At 37.1% G+C, this 21094-nt stretch overlaps 1 protein-coding gene across 6 annotated transcripts in view; it reads left to right on the top strand.

Moving 5' to 3' along the window:
• The window catches only part of SYNJ1 (synaptojanin 1), a 129202-nt gene extending 110880 nt beyond the window's left edge, over positions 1 to 18322 (top strand). Inside the window, exons 24-33 of one of the 6 annotated variants that reach the window (XM_006862534.1) lie at positions 661 to 870; positions 2316 to 2459; positions 3089 to 3127; positions 5203 to 5250; positions 6887 to 6925; positions 7068 to 7138; positions 8365 to 8473; positions 8739 to 8956; positions 11618 to 11641; positions 15318 to 18322. In XM_006862534.1, coding sequence (XP_006862596.1) covers positions 661 to 870; positions 2316 to 2459; positions 3089 to 3127; positions 5203 to 5250; positions 6887 to 6925; positions 7068 to 7138; positions 8365 to 8473; positions 8739 to 8956; positions 11618 to 11638 — 899 coding nt within the window. In that variant the 3' untranslated portion in view covers positions 11639 to 11641; positions 15318 to 18322. The remainder of the gene's footprint in view (positions 1 to 660; positions 871 to 2315; positions 2460 to 3088; positions 3128 to 5202; positions 5251 to 6886; positions 6926 to 7067; positions 7139 to 8364; positions 8474 to 8738; positions 8957 to 11617; positions 11642 to 15317) is intronic. The other 5 variants (XM_006862531.1, XM_006862535.1, XM_006862532.1 and 2 more) reach the window with 5 other exon arrangements.
• Positions 18323 to 21094: the final 2772 nt, after the last annotated feature.

The raw sequence follows: 21094 nt of genomic DNA, 5'->3' as shown, positions 1-21094 counted from the left end.
GGTGAGGAGAACAATCACTGAGTTACTAAAACTCAAAACCACTGCCATCAAGTTGATTCCAGCTCACAGTGACGCAGTAGGAGAGAGTAGAACTGCGTCATATGGTTTCTAAGGCTGTGAATTCGTATAGACGTATTTCTCCCAGCAAGCAACTAATGGCTTCAAACTGCTGACCTTTAGGTTAACAGTCAAGTGCCCTAATCACTGCGCCAGCAGGGCTTATCACTAAGATAGCTGCTCAGAAATTTGGGAACTGATGTATGCGTTCACATCCTGTTGTTGCTCTGAGGTGATGGTAGGGTATCTTTTTAAGAGAGTTTGTACTGGTTCTAATTTTTTTTTTTTTTTTTGTTCAAATTTTATACGCAGAATTTTGTTTATATATGCCTATGTGGTGCTGTAGGATAAACACTGGATTACTAACCACAAGGTCAGCAGTGCAGACCCACCAGGCGCTCTTTAGAAACCCTATACAGGGTTGCTATGAATTGGAACCAATTTGATGGCACTTAACAACAAATGTGCTTATTTCATGTATATTTGCAATGTAATAATAATTATGTTTATTTTATGTATTTAATGCTTTAGAATGGGTTAGGGGGGCAAAAAATCTGTGAAAGTAAAAATGATGGAATCTTCTTTAACTGCACTTTTCCTCAGGTGATGTTGATGACTACAATGCTGAAGTAGAGGAAATTCTTCCTCAGCATCTCCAGCCATCTTCAAGCTCTGGCCTTGGCACTTCACCGAGCTCTTCACCCCATACCAGTCCCTGCCAGTCACCTACCATTCCAGAAGGTCCTGTACCATCCCTTCCCATAAGACCAAGTCGAGCACCATCAAGAACTCCGGGGCCTCCAAGTTCACAAAGTACATATTTTAAGGTTTCATGTGACTTTCTTTTAACCTTGTAGTTGATTTTACATGGTCAGAGCTCACATGCTGTTGGATTTCCTTTAGGGAGTCATTCTTACTTAACTTTTATATACTTGCAGTGCTACAGTATACTCTGTTTTCTGTGCATACAAAGGAGGAAAATTTATAAATTATGGACCCTCACTGAGAAAGAAGGCTTGCTTCATCATTACTGTCAATAGGATAAAAAAAATTTCAAAGTCCATTTTCTATGTAGTCAGGTTTGTCCATGTCTTACAGTTGACAGTTTTCTGTTGTGACGGTTAATAGCAACTAATAGTAGCAACAGCAACATTTTGTCATAAATGCCATTGATTTGGACTAACTGAAAGTTCAACAGTTTGCACACCAGTCTGTGGGAAGAAAGGCCTGGCAGTATATAAGTATATAAGAAAGTCATGTAAGGTTGCTATAAGTCAGAATCAACTACGTGGCATACAACAACATAAATCTAAATAAAGTCCTTGAATAGTGCAAATGGTTAATATATTTAGCTGCATGCCAAAAGGATGGAGGTTGATGCCCACCCAGAGGTACCTTGGAAGAAAGGCCTGGTGATTGGTTTCTGAAAAATTATCCATTGAAGACCCAATGGAACATAGTTCTACTCTGACACTCATGGGGTTTCACTTAATGACAACTAGTTCTGGTTTATACATCTGTGCTTGTTTTAGTATGTGAAATGAATTATTTGGACTTAAATATATTTCTATATATAACCAATATGACAGTATAAAGCAAGGGAAGACAAAGCAATTTTAAAAAATTGAACGTTATAGTAATTTTTCCTCCAAAGTTATTAAGTTTGTCTTTGGAAGTTGTTAACATTAAGTTATTAGTCACTATTCCATAGTCCTGGGGTACGCTGTAGGATAAGTTGTAGGATAAGCACTGGACTGCAAACTGCAGGGTCAGCAGTTCAAACCCAGCAGCCACTCCTTGAAAACCCTTTACAGATTTTTGACTTGATACTAAAACAGCAACCACAATTCCATGCCCGGTAAAATATCTTCAAGAAGCTAACTTCTGTTTCATAAACTTGTCTAGTTTTTCTATTCTACTCTTATGGGACTGGCTTCCTTAAATCAATTTAAGATGGAGAGAAAGAAGAGACTCTGCTTTTTTCTTTTTTTCTTCTCTCTACCAATCAGCACAGAATTTAACTCAATACTTTGGGCCTTCTTGATAGGGACACCCAGTAAATCAGCTTTCAGCTAAGAATCAACATAGAGTTGTCATTGTTTCTTAGATGGTCACAAAGGATGATTTAGTTGTAGAATTGCTTAGTTTACAAACTAAAAAATTTTATACACACACATTATATATGTGAAGTACTATGTACCTTTCTGCCAACACCCACCGTAGTCTGATCTTCTTACCTAATAAATGTACCTTTTTAGGTTCTCCTGTGGACACTCAGCCAGCAACACAGTTGCAACAAAAAGATACTTCTCAAATCTTAGAGCCTAAACGGCCGCCTCCTCCCCGCCCAGTTGCTCCTCCCGCACGCCCAGCTCCTCCACAAAGACCACCTCCACCATCAGGTAACAAACATATATGTACCATTTCTACCAGTATTAAAATTCCTATCCACCCTGTTTCTAAATGCTTTACATATTCAGATCTCTAGCTACTGGATATGAATCTGTTATATCATTGTCAGCTTTTCTCTACAGAACATGGTATCTGTTAGACTTATTAACTGGATTTCTCTAACTTGTTTTCATAGCCACCTTCTGATAAATGTACATGGAGCTACATGAGTTATTTTTGCTAATTTGATGTAGTGCTAGGCATGTGAATTATTCTTTGGTAAAGCTACATTTTAATTTCCACCAAAAAATCTTCACCTTAGATTTTTTTTTAAGTTTAAAATCATTAGGATACCAATTTCTATAAAATTTATAACTAGAACTGAAAAATACAAATATTCTATTTGAAATCAAGTGCTTATATCATTTAAATGTTCTTTGTAAGCAACTATTTTATGTCTAAAATAATTTTTAAGAATATATACATTGAAAAATATTTTTTCAAAAAACAAACCTAGTTCCTAATTATTCTTCCTATATGTGATGTTTGAAATAATGAATGCTGTAGTAACTCTTTGCTATCTCAATTCTTTGTTTAATGTCATTTCCTTTGTGCTGCATATTTTCTTATGAACTATAAGGGGCTAGGAGTCCTGCACCTGCTAGAAAAGAATTTGGAGGTAACCATTTACATTTGTTAACAACGTGTTCATTAATGTTTGAATCCTGTGAATGAAATATACTTTAGGCCTGCTTGATAGGTGTTTCAATGAAGGACATTTATGCTACTGATTAAAAAGAGCTCTAAAATGAGTTCCGAACTTCTCTCATCTTCCTGTCAAGTGAAAGGTTAGAACTTAGTTTCAGTAGTGAACAGGACTAGTCTATGAGGGCTTCTATTTTGCAGGTGAACGTAATTGAGCTACTCATCATTACCTAGTACATTACTGAAGCATTTTTTCTTGAAAATATAGGCATTCTGGTTATAAATATTTAATATCCAAAAGTCATATTAATTTGACAAGGGACTCAGGTACCGTGAACACAGATCTTTTATTAAGTATTTGATTGGTGGTGCTCTAGTACATTCCTTCTTGAGTAGTTTGTGGATTAGATCAATTAGTTTAAAGTTACCATAATTATATGAAACATCTTTCACTTTGCATGGCTTTATCATAACTTGTCATAAAACTTACGCTTCATCTTATTTAAGTTAAAGAGTTAAATGATTCTCTTTTTTTCTATAAGGCATTTTAAAAGAATCCACCACTTTTTATTTAAAATATTAGTTTGGGTTAAGCTCAATGTAAACTTTTATACACGTGAGAGCTCATGAAACTGTTAAAGGTATACATTTGACAAGTGTATTTAATCTGGTTCTAAAAAAAAAAGAAGAGGCAGGTTTAATATTACTAAAGTCCACTATACATGTGTCTTGATCTATTTTTGCTCAAGCTGCCTAATGGCATTATTGACCAATGCCTAATGATAGTAAAGATTGATTTTATGAATAGATTTTAAAATTTTATATAATAAGTACAGTCAAATTATTTCAGCACTAGAGCATCTGTAAAATACAGGCATACCTCAGAGGTATTGAAGTTCAGTTTCAGACAACCACAATAACGTGAATATCACAATAAAGTGAGTTGCTTTCATTTTTTTTTTTTTATTTCCCAGTGCATATAAAAAGTTACGTATTTGTACTATGCCATAGCCTATTTAAATGTGCAAGCATTATGAAAAGATTAAAATACTGAGAATGCCAAAATGTGACACAAAGACATGAATTGATGAACACATGCTTTTGGGAAAATGGCAATGATAGACTTACTTGTTCAGTGCAGGGTTTCCACAGGCCTTCAATATATAAAAATTGTAACATCTGCAAAGCACCACAAAGCAAGGTATACCTGTATTTCCAGGTGATCATTTTTCCACTGATTTTTACAGAAAATGTCATTTTTTTTACTGATTCAAAGTCTTATTTAATTTTGATGATAGATTCTATTTATCTTCTACTTTAATTAGGTAAACTGTATGTAAAAAGTATCTTTTAAAAGTTAATATATGGCAGGTTACATTAACAACCCACTGGCTTATTTTGGAAACTCAATTCAAAAAAGTTTTTCTCTTGATAATTCCTTTACAAATAGTATTTGCAATATATTTTATTTTGCCCTATAAATCAATAACTCCTTTATGAAAGTAAACTTGGATAAAATCAATATCATATTTTTAGTTAATTTTTTTAATTTCTCAAAAACTAACTTCTTCTGTGTCTGCATAATATGCCAAACAAACAAACAAACGACAACCCATTAATGTCATGTGGGTTCCAACTCATAGTAACCCTGTAAGACAGAATAGAACTGCCCCATAGGCTTCCAAGACTGTGAATCTTTATAGACGCAGAAAGATTGGAGTTGTTAGTAGTGATCCAGATCTAACTCTGGATATACCGAATGAGTTGATTATAAAGCAAAGGCTTTTTTTTTTTTTTTAATTCTTCACTACAAGTAATCTCAACTATTTAAACAACAAAACTGCCATTCCGTTTTTATTCTTCTGTTTGAGGAAAGGGAGGACTCAGGTTTGGACATTGTTTTGTATGATATGTCTCTGAAGAAATCTAAAACAATTAGATAGCCTTTTTGTAAAAGTAAGTTTAATGCAGCAGTGTTGCCTTGCCTGCCTTTTAATTTTGTGCTGTGGGCCCTAAACATTATACAGCTTCTGTTCTTTCTTCAAAAAGGTGTTGGAGCCCCTCCCAGTCCTGGGGTAGCTAGGAGAGAGATGGAAGGTAACAAGACTTTTGCATTATGGAGATTGACCTCTCATTTTATTGCTAAGTGACAGCCCCTTTATTGTTGAAAGGCATACTAAATATTTTCTAAGTCCAACTATAAACTTCCCTTTCTCCTTCTTATGCATACTTTGTGATCTTGGTTTTTTTTTTTTTTTCTTTCTTTCTATGTTATGTACAGTTTTTAATGGATATCCATTTTCTTTCCCTGAAATTCTTGCGTTGTTTTGTGCTCTGTTTCATATATACTTGAGTACCAAAACCTATTGTCCTAGACTTTATTTCAACTCACAGCAACCCTAAAAAACAAAGTGAAATTGCCGTATAGGGTTTCTAGTGTGGCAGATTGCAACATATTTCTCCTACAGAGTGGCTGGTGAGTAAGAACCACCGAGCTTTCACTTCGCACCACCACGGTTCCACCATATACTAGAGTGAAATTACTCTACTGTTTTGTTTGAAGAGGGTTTCAAAATTCTTTTCAAACAAGTCAAATGTTTAGAAATGTGTACTGTATTAAATTTCAAGTTTGAAAAATTACCTATTAGAATTAAACTATTAATTCAGCTCCAAGAATGTAGTATTTGGGAGATGATCTTAGATTACATAAATGTTTTTAATTAGTGCTGAGCTAAATTCTTTCAAAACATTGAAGGCCATTCATTAAGATTACAGTTGTTAAATCAAATCAAACCTTCTGCCTTCGAGTCGATTTTAACTCATAACAACTCTCTAGGACAGAGTAGAGCTGTTCCATAGTATTTCTAAGACTAAGTCTTTTGAAAGCAGATAGCCTCATCTTTCTCGCTTGGATTGACTGGTAGGTTTGAACTGCCAACCTTGTGGTGAGCAGCCCAGTCCTTAGTCTGCTACACCTCCAGAGCTCCTTATTGTTATTAAAAAGGGCTGATATTTTTCATATAACAATTGTACTTGAATTTGTTTTCACAAAGGAGGCTAAATCTGTGATGGCTGCCATGGATAGTCCTTCTTGTTCTTTTTGACCCCAAAGGAACTTAGTTTATTGCATCGTTCAGCTATCTCTTAATGTATTAACACTGCATTCCATAGGCAGATATTTAATAGTAAAGTATGTCTGTCTTATTATTTATTTTTGTAACAAGATATAACCTTAGTCATAGGACTTGTTATAGAAACCCAGAAGATCTCATTGTAAGATTACTTTAGCCAAAATGATATCTATGGCATGAAGCCCTCAAAGAGTGCAGTTAGGAGCCTCTTGTGTAACATAACTTAGAAAATGCAGTTTCGTCTGTTGCTTAGGAGCAATCTGTCTGTCAATATCTGAGGCACAGTAGGGCTACTTCTTGTGACCATGCACACAAACCGATCTTATGTTTTCAAGGTTCATAAGAGAATAACTATTGAGAAACTCAACTTAAAAATGACTGTGTAATATGTGTTTGTAAGTCTTCTTTCTCTCCTTTGGGTTTTTTCACTCAGTACTGGTAATAATAATGCCTTGTGTCATTATCCAACACAACCACATTTTTTTGTTACCATCTCATGCTTCCATTTCTGCTGGTAATGAAACAGAACAGCCAGCTGATGTTATGCAGTATTGCCTTATTGATTATTTATGAGTAATTTTTTTTTCCTTCCTGCTTCAAAGCACCCAAAAGCCCTGGAATGACACGGAAAGATAACATAGGTAAAAACACTTGGATTTAGCTACTTAACATTAAAACTGGACCGTGAAATGCACATTTGAACTATACGTACATGGTTGCATATTTCTCTTGACTTATTTATTTTTTTTAACTTAACTACATGATGTGATGTCTCTGTTCCAGGACGCAGTCAGCCCTCACCTCCGGCCAGCCTCTCAGGCTCAGCCTCTGCCGGATACAGTGCAGCTAGACCGGTAGGCAATACCTCACTGGGAGGCAAGGGATCCAGAGTCTAAGCCAGATTTTTGCTGTTACCTTTGTTACCATTGAAATACATGTGACTTTTCAAGGCCTCAATTTCCTGAACTCTAAAATGAAGGAATTCCACTAGATAATATATAAGGCACCTTTAACATTATATTGGACTCCTGATGTGGCACTATAGGATCAACATTGGACTGTGAACCACAAGGTCAACAGTTCAAACCCACCAGCTGCTCCTTGGAAACCCTATACGGGGTCGCTGTGAGTCAAAACTGACTCAGTGGCACTTAACAACAACAACATTATATTAGCATATTCTTCAAAAGTAATCCTACTTCAGTATTTAGGTAAAAGTGCCATGGGGAAATCATCATGATGACAACAACATAAATAGTTTAGAGTAGCTAAGTATGTGAGGAGTTGACCCATTTGGACAACTTTTTATCATTGTCTGAGTAATTAATGAGGGTGTCAACTCATCCTTTATTAAGAAAGGTTTTAATTAGCTTTCAGGAAAATAGTCTTGATAGAGTCAATATACTAACAAGAGTTTTATGGGATTGCAATCATAATAACTTTTGCTTAAAATAAGAATTGTGAGCTTAGAGCCTTCAGAAAAAATATGAAAAGAGCAAATGGTTGGTTTGTCTTCCAGTGTATCTAATTTAGAATATTGAGTTAGTTATTACAAAGTTTTTCTGTGTTTAGAAAAAACATTCAGGGTGTGTTTGTTTTATAAGCCTCTTTATTCAGATTTGCTCAGAATCGTTCTCTCCCCATATCCTCGTGAACTTTAACATCTTCTGGGTCCCCTATTAGGATGATGATGCATACCGGTTAAGAGCAAGGGTCCTGCAGTTAGACCTGAGTTGGATCCGAGCTCTGTTTTCAAATGAGTGGTCTTGGGCAGGTTATATACATTTCCTCATCTTTAGAATAGGGATAATAAAATAATATTTACCTCTTAGAGATATTTTGAAGATTAAATTATAATGTTGTAGAGTACCTGACATATAGTAAACCAATTCATGATAGCTTCAAAATAAAAAGGAAGATTTTTACATATATGATTATATAGGTACTAATGAAGAACAATTAAAATGACATATTGGGGAACAGTACCAGATAGGAGATTAAATGTGATGCAAAAGCTGCTTTTCCACAGAATCTTAGCTGTTGAAAATAAATGTTTCAAATGTTATTCTCCCATCTGTAGACTATTCCACCCCGTGCTGGAGTTATTAGTGCCCCACAGAGCCATGCTCGGGTGTCTGCTGGAAGATTGACTCCCGAAAGCCAAAGCAAACCATCTGAAGCACTAAAAGGTAGGCACTGTATTAGTAGTACCATTTTTCTCTATACTTTCCTTTCACTTTTTCTTTTCCTTTTTCCTCCATCATGTTTCACCTTCCATAGCTTATTCAAATATCTGTGTCCTTCCTTCTTTATACCATAAAAAATAAGATTTAATTATTGGGAAAATAAACTAGAGTGTCCTCCTAATATTTCTCTAAAGGAGGGAGATATCTTGGTTTTCTAGAAGACATCTATCATTTGAAAATGATGATTTGTTGTTTTGTTTTTTTTTAGGTTCTGCGTATCTTCCTGAACCCTTGAAGCCTCAGGCTGCCCTTCCCATGCAGCCTTCTCTGCCCCCACCTGTTCAGAAGATGCAGGAGCCTCTTGTCCCAGTGACAGCATCGTTGCCTCAGTCTGCTCCCCAGCCAGTTTTGGAAAGTCCACCCCAGCCACCACCTCGAAGCAGATCATCCCATAACTTGCCTTCAGAGGCATCTTCACAACAGCAAGTAAGTCTCACTGTTAAGCAAATTGATATTTTTTATGCACATGGAAGTGTCTTAAAACATACTTAATTTCAATTCTTAGCTTTATAAGAAGAAAACAGTTCTTTCTATTCATAACATTTTGAGATAGATACAACTTTAGCTAATGAGTATCATTTGACCTCACAAATTAGTCATATTAAATAACTGCCTGGTTTCGCTTTTTGAGGTTTCTGAGTTTTTAAAATTTGCTGCTTAGCTCAGGGGTTCTTAGAAAGTGATCCTTAATCGTAAGTACAGAGAAATCCTTGGTGGTGGTGGTGGTGGTGGTGGTTATGTGCCGTGGAGTTGGTTCCGACTCATAGCGACCCTGTACAGGGTTTCCAAGGCTGTAAATCTTTACGGGAGCAGAAAGCCTCATCTTTGTCCCGCGGAATGGCTGGTAGTTTTGAACTGCTGACCTTGCGGTTCGCAGCCCGATTCGTAACCACTACTCTACCAGAGCTCCTCAGAGAGACCCTTAAGCTCCTCTAATACGAACAATAGTTCTTTTCTGTGTTGGAGCTAACACCTGGTTTCTTCACTTATTTCAGATCTTTGTAGTCAGTATTGGATCCATTTAGATGGTTTGGGCTTACATCATTCTTAATTATTGTGATTTCTGGTTTTCACTGAAATCTAGTGATTTGATGTCAAGCAGCACATGCTTTGTATATGTCCTGGTATTGTTCTCTCTTGAATCTTATAATATCTCCATTAATTAAAATAACAAAGATGTTTGTTTTGAATTGAAATCTTTCTTTTTTCCTCAGCTGTTGATATAAAATTCCTCTGATAATTATATACATGGGCACACTTTTCCTTTTCTGAGGGTTGTTGTTGTTGTTATGTGCCGTGGAATCGGTTCCGATTCATAGCGACCCTGGACAGGGTTTCCAAGGCTGTAAATCTTTACAGGAGCAGAAAGCCTCATCTTTCTCCCGTGGAACCGCTGGTAGTTTCGAACTGCTCACCTTGCGGTTCGCAGCCCAATTTGTAACCACTATGGAATCGACTCGAAGGCACTTAACAACAACAACAACAGCATGCTACCAGAGTGGAGGTCCTTATTTGTGTGTAGACTATCGTTGTGAGGGTTCACAAAGTACTTTAACAGTAGCCCCCTCCAGGGCTGTGTTTGAGGGGAGAAAGCGTTTTTCATCTTATACCTTCTTACATGTTTTTTATTTTGAAGCATAAGAATAATACCTATTCAAAAAAAAGAATTCAAAATTTAAAAATTCTTTGAAGTAGCTATATAAGTTGAAAAATTATGAGTGAGATTTTGAAATCTGACAAAATTGGTAGTTTTGTAATCACCTAAACGGTTTTAGGATTAAACACTTAATGATCTTTGTTTTTCTGCCCAAAGTCTACATGATAACTTGTTTAAAATATGAATACCTACATACTTGTCCTACCTTTACTTTTTATTATTTAAATGTCCTTTGACTCTATAATTCAATTTGAAAATATTCTTTTAAATCTAATGAATCATTATACAACATGTTACATATTCTCAACAACATACAAAAATGCCTCACTGATCTACCTGACTTCAATATCTTCTTAGTCATCTGAGTCATTTTAGGGCCAGAAGTAGAGAACTGCAACACGAAGGAAAATAACAGGATTCACTATAATAAAAGTGAGAGCAGACAGGAAGGGAAGAGGCCAAGTAGAAAATTCCAGCATTCTGGGTCTGTTTAATGGAGGGTCTAAGTATCTGGGTAGACTTACTTAAAACTTTCTTGGGAATTTAAGGGGGGGAAAATTGCTATTGAGTTTCCTGACTCAGACTGAACGTCCATGACAGAGTAGAACTAACTGCCCATAGAGTTTCCAAGGCTGTCATCTTTGTGGCGCCGACTGCCTCATCTTTCTCTGTGGAGTGTCCAGCCTCTCAGTTAGCACTTGAGCACTTAACCACTGTGCCACGAGGGCTCCTTGTTTCTTGAGCATACTAGGTAAAAAGATACTTTTGTGTTATAGAAAGATTATGGTGAATTTTGTTTTTGTAAGCTTTTTATTGTGAATTCGGTGAAGAGATTTCTTTCTTTTTTTCTTTTTAGATTTCAGGTTTAAACAACAAAAGTAGGATCTAGTTTCTTACCCTGTTTAAATTGTGAGGTGAAATAATGGTGATCCTAGCCTTAAAGAAAATTTAAATAATATGAAACAAGTGTGGATCTTGACCATTTATTAAATTAATGCTAATTTTCAGTGGGCCAGTGCTTTTTTACAGAGTGATGCCATTTTGTACATTTTTCTTTTAATGATGACATATCCAAAGCTTATCCTAAGCTGCTTAAAATATTTTAGAGCTCCAGAAACCTATTTAGAATGATTTTTACAATAACAAAACTTTAAACTGGTTAATAATCAACCTCAGACTAAATTTAAGTCTAAATTAGGGTCCAAAAAATTGATGGACCCTAATTCATCAATACATTTCATTCAAAATTATAAAAGGAATGAGAATTGTTGCTCAAACTATCACTATGATTTGCAAATACCATTTTCTGGGATTCTGTATATAATGTAGAACTGAAGGTATTTTGAAGACTGAATTGCTAGGGTTGTTGATTGGTCTGGGATTGATTGTCCTAACTCTTTCCTTTGATGTCTGTGTTCCCTTTCTCAAAGCAGGAGCAACCTTCAGGGTAACAGGTATCTGATTATTATCAATTTTATATGTGCTTTTCATCTGTCGTAGCACATTTTGATGTATGGATCTTCTGCTTCATACATCTCAAGATTCACCCATTTAAAAACTACCTGTCCACATTAATAAATTCTGTTATCATATCATAAAGTTTGCTTTTTATTCTTACTAGTTAAAAATTTTATGAGCCATTTTAATGTTTCTTGCTAATGTTTTACTTTTTTTTGCTTAATTTTGATGAAAATTAACAAAACTAAAATGTATAGCTTTCAGGAGGTACGCTTTAGGGGTATGAAAGTGTGTTTGGCAGAACCAGCTTGATTCTCATATTTAACCATGACATAATTATTAGATGACATAATTACATAAAGTTTCTTAGATTTCTTATGTGACTTTTTTTCTAAATACTGGCAATCCCAGGTTTACAAACATCCAATTTAAGTACAACCTTTAGTATGAACCATCCCCCATAAAGCCTATTGATATTAAAAATTCAAGGTCTATGTGATGGTTCACAATAACATACATACTGGTGCTACTTTGCAACACACATCAAAAGGTCACTGCTACTGCGTTATTATGTTAAACATGTTGTGCATCTGGAAATGATTCTTTAATTTTTTTAGTTGTGTTTCAGTAAGACTTGATTTACAAAAACGGGACTGACTGGATTTGAACCATAGGTCTTAGTTTGTGGGACTCTGGCATAATCATCTAAAATGTTCATTTCTGCTTTTATTCGTATTTTAATTTAATGTTAGAAGTCTCTGGATGACAATGATACAGGTATTATTGTGTTTATTTTGGCTGACTTTAAGCATTCATTTCCTAGATAACATCATTCTTCACCCCTGGATACCAATTTGCTCATCTGTGATGTGTACAGGGGCTTATTCAGACATGTGAAAACAGAAAGGTTTCTTTTTATGAATTCATTCAGTCCCAAATGAAATTATATTTAGTGTATTGTTTTGTTTGAAGTGACTGTGGAGTTGATTCCAACTCATGGAGACCCACATGGGTCAGCATAGAGCTATGTTCCAGTCAGTGTTCCCTTCTTTCTTTCTTTTCCCCTAACTTGTGTTATGTTGTGGTTGAGGATATCTACTGTTCAGCACACACCAGTTCACAGTTCCTACATGTACAGCTCAGTGACAGTGATTACATGCTTTGAGCTGTACAGCCATTCTCACCGATTTTTTTCTGAGTTGTTCTTTCATTTCTTTTTATGTGTAGGAAGTCTGACTATAAACAGACATATGACAAAGTGACATTAGCTATGACTTGCATACAAATTTGACTGAAAGACAGACTTAGGATCAGAACTCATTTGTAATCTGAGGATTGCCTGTAGTCTTGCCAACAAGATTCTTTCAGTAAGAAAGGATTGATGATTTAGAACGATGAAAACTAATATTACAGCAAGATTATTTACAGATCCTTCCAACACCTTTCTCTAAAAATATAACCATTTTTAGTGTCGAGTTATCCCAAATCCTGCTTGAGTTACAAATTAATTCTCCTATAATGAATGGTGGTGTGGCTCTCATTGTAACTTCAGGTCTGTCTGGGCAAAATGACACTACGTCTACCAAATTACTTTAGACTTACACGTTGCAGTAATTTTTTCTCACGTATGAGAATAAAGCTATCTAAATGCATAACATTTATCTGTCTCAAGCTTACTATTCTAAGCTGTGCAAAGCATAAAATTCTTTCCTATTATGTGTATATTGTGAACTGATCAATCTGCCATGAGAGAATTGGGTCTCAGGCTGAATAAAATATTTCCATTTTTTTCTGTATCATAAATAATCTAGAGGTTATTGGTAATATAACTAATGTTATATATAATGAGTTGGATCATTTCCAACTCATAGCACCCCTATATTTGGTTTCTGATCTCATGATTCAAACTGACGTTGCAGTCCACTGCTTATCCTACAGTGCCACATCAGGGCTCCATACATAATATAGTTAAGCATATTTTCATATACAAGGGGGCTTCAAAGAGTTCATGGAATTGAAAAATACTGGAATTTTTCCATGGAATTTTTGAAACCCCCTTCATATAATTCAACTAATCTTTTTTTATACTTGAAATAACAGATTTCTAGTCTGTGACATGCTTATCCTTTTGTACAAATTTATTGTTATATTTATTTGAAAAAAATTACTTGTTAATTCAGTACTTATTTAATTAAAAAATATGTTAAACAACAGAGCAATGGAATAAAACAGATACTTGAAAGCTATTCACATTTCAAGTTAACCTCATGCTTTCCTTTTGCAAATGAGCATCCCTGGTCTTAAATGGTGCCTAAGTTGGTGTTCTGTACCATGCAATTACATTTAATTGGGGACACTGATCTTTTTTTCAACATATTTCATAAAGATTTAGTTATTATACTTTAACAACTGTCTCAATTAATTTTGGGTAGTGTCATTTTATTAGGAAAACATTGTGTTCTCTGAGAGGGTGGAAATACTGAAAGCTATGAGCTTTCGCATCCTGTCCTGTCCAAACCAGAAGTTCCTTGCTTGTCTTTGAAGTTGGACACATGTCCAGGTTTAGTTGTAATAATTATATAGAAGTACCTTTATTTTTGTTTTTTAATTAATAATGAAGTACCTGGCGAGCTGATATGCTCATGAAACCAGGATCAGAGTTTTGCTTCCCATGAGAACAGTTGGATTGCTCAGTCCCATAGCTGTGCTCCACTCCCACTATCTTCTTCATGAAGTAGACACAAAGGGCACTGAGGGGGACAGTGTGAACTGTGTACGACTGTAAAATAGTGCCGACACTCCTCCTGTCAGCAATAGTTCATGACCAGCTCTCACACAGAAAGGACTGGGCACAGCTTCAGTTTAGTTTTAGGGTTAATATACCAAGTAGAAAATGGGATTTCTTTCCCTCCCCACTGATTAAAAAAATATACGTGTTGACCTTGGTTATTATAGCAAGCATATTGGCCTCGGCACTTATTTACAAGATGAGGAAAGTCGATTCAGGAAAGTTGTCACATTGTTCACAGAGCTTACTCTGAAGCTGAGAACTTACAGTCAAAGGCAAAGAACGCTTTGAAAATTCATTTTTCCCAGTGGAAGAGGAAAAGCTGTAGTGTCTTCAGCTGATGAATACAAATATGCTAAAGTAGAATTAAATTTCCAGTCACTAAATTGAATTTCCTTCTGTTCACTAAATTGAATTTCCATTCATTTTCAATGAAAATATATGTACAAGAACAATGAAACCACATCATCATACATGGGTGTTGGAAGTTTCTTTATGGATTTAACATACATTGTGAATATGGGTTTCTTACATTTGTGCTACAGTGTGGTAAGACTGGACTTGAACAAAAATCATTTGTTCATTCTGTACAGTCCTCCATTTTGTTGTTTCAATACTTGCATGAAGTAATTTCTACCTAATTTCTTTGGAATTAAAAATATATTTAGTAAAAAGATTTATTTAGGAGGGAGTTTTTAAAGAGTAAGATTTGAGCTATATCATCTTTTGTAAACCCCCAGAGTAGCAAAGTACACAAAGATGCCTTTTAGTTTTTAAATTTTAGACATGCCCCCTAAAAGCTAAGACCAACTGAGACAGGTTGCAGAGGGTCTATTAAGAGTAAATAGAAACGGTGGTTATTCTGTGTCCTCTTTCTTTCCCAGGTGAAAACAAATGGAGTCTCTGTTGCCAAACTAGCACCATCATTGAGAAGTGACCCATTTGAAGATCTGTCATTTAATCTGCTTGCTGTATCAAAGGCTCAGTTATCTGTTCAACCATCACCTGCTCTGTGCCCAAACCCAAAAGGGTTGATTCCATTGCCTTCTGCAACAAAAAGTAATGTTGATCCTCTGAGTTCTGTAAGTTGCATGCCGACAATGCCTCCAATTCCAGCCCGGAGTAAATCCCAGGAAAGTATGAGAAGTTCTCCAAATCCATTGATCACTAGCTTGACCAGCACAAATCCTTTCACTGACAGGACTGCTGTTCCTGGAAACCCATTTAGAGCTGAGTCTCAAGAGTCAGCTGGCGCTTCATGGTTCTCCAAAGAAGGGCCTGTTGCTCATAACCCTTCCCCTTCTCTGCAGCCACTTGGTCCTAACAAAAGCAAGCCTTCATCTTTACTTGATGGCTTCAAGGACAGTTTTGATCTGCAGAGCCAACCCTTGGATAAAATTAGCAATCCGAGAGGATGGGTAACCTTCGAGGAGGAAGAGGACTTTGGTGTGAAAGAGAAGTCAGCTTCTTCTCCAGGCTCTCTGCAGAAGCAGCCAGGTTCGTTTTCTGGCTCAAACTTGACAATTGATGATGACTTGAATAAAGGTACAAATGTTTCTTTCTGTGTGTTGCCGTCAAGAAGACCACCCCCACCTCCTGGCCCTCCAGCCGGCCCGGCCCTGCCAGGAGATCCTTTCAGAACCACAGCATCCAAGGTATCCCCAACCCTAGAGTATACAGAAAGATAATGTGATGATACAGTAGAAAAGTAGTAAAGCCAGAAGAAATGGGCATTCATTATTCATTATGTGCAATAAGGAATTGCTGAAAGCACTGATAACCTTCAAAAAATTACCACTATTTAATGTGTATAGAGCTGGAATATATGTATATTGGAAATAGGGAAAAATCCTTCTTGTTATGAACTGAAGTTTTGGTGTGTTTTTGTTCAGATGGATAGAAGAGAGTAGTAACCATAAAAAGTGCTTAAAACTACTTTTAAAAAAGGGTCCTTATTCAGAAATCTCTGTGAGTCGTCTCTAAAGAATTTTAGAACGTCCAAGCAACTTTTAGTTAACATTACTGCCAGCCATTTCATACTTATTAATAATTGGTACTTATTAATATTTACCAAAGATCTGCCAAAGTTATATTGAAACAGTTTTGGTAGGCACTGCTTTAAAAGTGTACTCATATATATAGAGATATATAGATATAAATATATACACACACACTTGCAGCTTTATAAAACTTTTAATTAAATTTGAGGACATAATTTGAATAAAATTTTTACCTAAAAGTTCTAACAAAGTCTTTTTTTGAATACCTCATTACCAGAAAGACAACTGAAAGTGTAATTTGGACATTTTATAAATTTCCTTTCCCAAACGAGAGAGCCCAATTTATGTACTATTCTATACCCTACCCCTTCAAATACGTACTCCACTGTTACTTTCCTCCCTAGTGCCACCATACACTTTTCTGTCCAGGAGCAGGGCATTCTTGGAGCTGGGAACCACATCTTTTGTGTCGCTGTCATGTGGGTGACTATTCTAGCCCTCTCAAATAAGCACTGTGGCCTTATATTAGGGAAGGTGCATTACCACTCAGTTTAATTGGAAATAACAGATCTAAACGTACTCTCTTCTCTGTACATCAGGTATCTGTTGTCCATTTTACTCCCACACTCTAGTATTTGCTGCTTTTACTTTGGCATTTTGCTTTTTGCAGGAGAAGCAGCAGTTCTCGTTGTGTTTTGAATTGGGCACATGCTCAGATAACGTTCTCACTCCCCGTAAGAAGTTACATTAGTACGTCTACAATGCTGCTTTAAGTCTTTGGTGGCGATGCCTCAAATTAGCTGTGGATTTTGTCTCTTGCACTGCCAATATGCAACTAATCCTACTTTTATTAATTTTATGAAGAAGTACACAGAATTTTTACAGAGCATAGTATTTTGATATCAATATGTAAACTCAATCAGAAAACTCCTTGATCAATCATTTTGTTTTCAGTTTAAGTTAAATCATCTTTACCCATTAAAACTCACACTTACATTCATACAAAGGGTTGTATGTGTCCACCTAAATTCCTGTGTCTGCATTTACCTTTAAAAATGTGTATTGGAGGAGTATCAGAAAAGAAGAGTTTATGGGTAAGAATATGTAAAAGCACAGCAAACTGCATTGCACTTAAACTGTAAGCAAAATCTGTTAGGAAAAAAAGGGCACTTTTCTAAATGCTCAAATGTTATCAAACTACTATATTTATAGAAAATCCTCTTTCTGTTCAACAGTCAGGAAGTAACTCTTGTGAGTTTTATATTGTGTTTTGTTGTTTGGGTTGGGGGGGATGTCTTATCATTTCAGCAGTAGTATATTTTAAACAGCAGTATTATTATAAGCATTGTGCTTCCAATGTGAATTAACTTGTTCAAACTGTGGCTTTAACATCTACGTGATTGATGTATATGGTATTTGCTCTCCATTAACAAGGTAATTCATTATTAGGTAAACTTCACTAGTGCAGATTGCAGTTCTGTGAGCAGTGTTCCCTACTGAATATAAACTACTGTCTAAAATATACATATCATGCAGCAGCTCAGCCTTTATCAGGAAAATTACAGTTGGCAAGTTGCTGAAAATGCACAAAGTTATGAAAGTCGAAAGGTATGCTGCAAATAACTAGCCATTTTTCTGTGTATTATTAAAATATTTACCAGTTCTGTTAAAAGCAGAACAGAAATTAGACACTGAGAATCTCTTTGTGACTTCTTTGTTCTCTACAGTAGTTTGCTGTTTATACGTAAGAATTTTATTGCTTATGTGGCATACAATATTTATAACTATATACTTTATAGAAGTAAAGTATTAAAGTCAGTGATATACATTCTGTATATATCCTGTGAAATGTACTGTCATATGAAATAAATATAACTGTCTTTATCATGTTGATGACTTTGTTCAAAAGAAAATAATTCTTCTTCACCAGTTTTCTTATAGTTTGCACATACACATTTATAGGGACATTTGGGGAATACAGGTTAATTCCTATTGTCAAATCAAAGTATTTAAACCCAAGACTTTTATCTTCATTTATCTCACTTCTCCATAAAATGCTTACTCTAAAAGCAAGAAGCAAATGTTTCTGAGATTGCTAATTATAGAGGAAACAGACTTAGTGAGGCCAGAGATAGCTATGCTTTTGCTTTCCAATAGCTCACTTCTGCCTGCTTACTCACTCGTGTGCACTGTCTGCTGGGGTGACCTTAGAGGCCCAGGGTCCTGATGTAGAGCCACCTTTGTGCATCGAGGCTGTACAAGCCCCAGCCTCCCACTGGAGGACCTGGAGATTCAACCCACACCCGCTGCCACCAGAGCTCACCTCTTAACAAATTCCTATACTGTAACCCTATGGCATCCTGGTGTGGTGTCACAGGGTACGCGTTCAACCTCAAGGTCAGTTTGAATCCCAAGGCTGATGATTCAAATTCACCAGCTGCTCTTCGGAAATCCTATACAGGGTGCTGTGAGTTGGAACTGACGCAACATCACTTAACAACAACATACTGAGTTGCCAGCCTTCTTTGGTCTCATGGCCTGTTCCATATTTAGCAGCAAATTTCAAGTTACTGGTCCGTGCCAAGAGACCAAAGGCATGGCTAGTGAAGGTGAGGCATCCAATGAGAAAAAAATCCCAGGTTGGCCAGCAGCCTCCATGTGGGGAGGTGTGGCCCCGTATGCCTGATGGGTGAGGACTGCCGTGAGTGTGAATACAGGATGACCCCAAAACACCAAGCGGCATAGCATGGTTGTGGGAAATTTTGCATCTCTCTAAGTGTGTGGAAGAGGCTAGGAGAGTGGTACTAGCTATGGGTGGGCTACTGATGTCCAGTTAGCCATGGAGAGGCATGTGAGGGCACTGCAAGGAACTGCAATTGGGAAGGGATGTGCAGCCACAGTTAACGTTTTAAGTAGCCGCCTCAGAAAACAAGATGAGCAGTTAAAGATAACTTCTTCTTGTTAAAGTGCTGTCAAGTCGGTTCTGACTCATAGCAACCCTGTGTACGATTTCTGAGGAGCAGCTGATGACCTTGAAATCAAGTGCTTATCCTATGGCACTGCAGGATTGTAAAAATCCTATAGGAAAGTACCCAAAGCAAAAGTTAGGGCAGTGCTGATGAAAAAGTGATTGGGATGTGAAGTGAGTCAGAAAGTCACTTGGATGTGGAGGTGATTGTAGAAGAGCCTGACTTCACAGAGCAGCCCCCCTCCTCCCCCCGTCAGGACATGGCCAATAATCACCCATAAGGTGAAAGTCCGATGACCACAGGCAGGAATTCCAGCTGCCAGTTACAGCTCCACTGAGTTGATAGAGCTGTGTGGAGAGTCCCAGCTCAAAGGAAAGAAGACCATTGCAGTTTGGCAGTTAAGGCTCTGGGCATTACTGGTGATGGTGTCTCTCAAATGGAGCAGAAACAAAATGAGCAATCTTACCACACTGCCCTCTGGCCGCATTACACATGGCTTGGCACATGGAGGGCATACATATCCTCACAAATTGGATCATCTTGTATTGCAGTAATGGGTGACCAGCTGAGGGGACCTTCCTGGCACAGTTGGAAAGTGGTTTCTCCACAACGAATTTATAGCAACTAATAGGGGAGCTCAAGAGAAAGATGAGGCTTTCTGCTCCCATAAAGATTAACAGCCTCAGAAACCCTGTACAGAGTCGCTATGAGTCGGAACCAACTCCACAGCACATAATAACAATAATATGGGAGCTAGGCATGCACCATACCATTTACGGTGAACGCTTCAGGAGCCAGTGAATTATTTACTGTAGTAATAAAATCACAGAGCTTACAGACAGGCCTCCCTCCCTTCCTCATATGGCATGTTGGTGGCCATCATCCACCCCTAAGGGTGCCAGGTGGTCTACCAGGTGGAATAAGTTGTAGCCAATTTGAAACAGAGGGTGATGTGCACAATAGGCCACCCATAGGCCCCTTAAGAGTAACTGAGAAGCAGATGTGATGAACTTAGTGGCTGCCAGGATGACACTAGACAAGCAACCAATGGCGGATTTAGTAAACCAGCACAGTTGGGACATGGTCTTTAGGGTTACGGCACCTAAGGATGGGAGCTAGAATGCACCATGCCATTTATGCTGAGCATTTCAGTAGGCCAGACAATGAAATCTTTACTACAGGGATGACATCAAAGATCTTACAGGTGGTCCCATGTAGAGGTCGTAATACATTGGTCAAAAACAGGCAGCAGTACTGGCTTTGGTAGAATGCACCGTTATCTTTGGAAATCCTGCATGGTTTCAAGCTGCTCCACCAAGCCCATCACCTCCTGGCCACCAATGTTGTTGTTGTTAGGTGCCATCAAGTAGGAACCAACTCATAGTGACCTTATGCACAGCAGAACAAAACAATGTCCGATCCTAGGCCAACCTCACTATCATTTCCACACTTGACACCATCAATGCTGCCACATGGCCAATCCATCTTGTTGGGGGTCTTCCTCTTTTACTCTGACCCTCTATCTTACCAGACATGATATCCTTCTCTAGCGGCTGTTCCCTCCTGACAGTATGTCCAAAGTATGAGACGAAGTTTGGCCATCTTGGCCTCTAATGAGCACTCTGGCTGCACTTCTTGCAAAACAGATCTATTGGTTCTTTTGGCAGTCCATGGCACTTTTAATATTCTCCT

The sequence above is a fragment of the Chrysochloris asiatica genome, unplaced genomic scaffold (assembly GCF_000296735.1).
Source record: "Chrysochloris asiatica unplaced genomic scaffold, ChrAsi1.0 scaffold00049, whole genome shotgun sequence".
NCBI lineage: Eukaryota > Metazoa > Chordata > Mammalia > Afrosoricida > Chrysochloridae > Chrysochloris > Chrysochloris asiatica.
The sequence above is the reverse complement of the archived record's forward strand: the minus strand, read 5'-3'. Positions and strand labels throughout refer to the sequence as shown.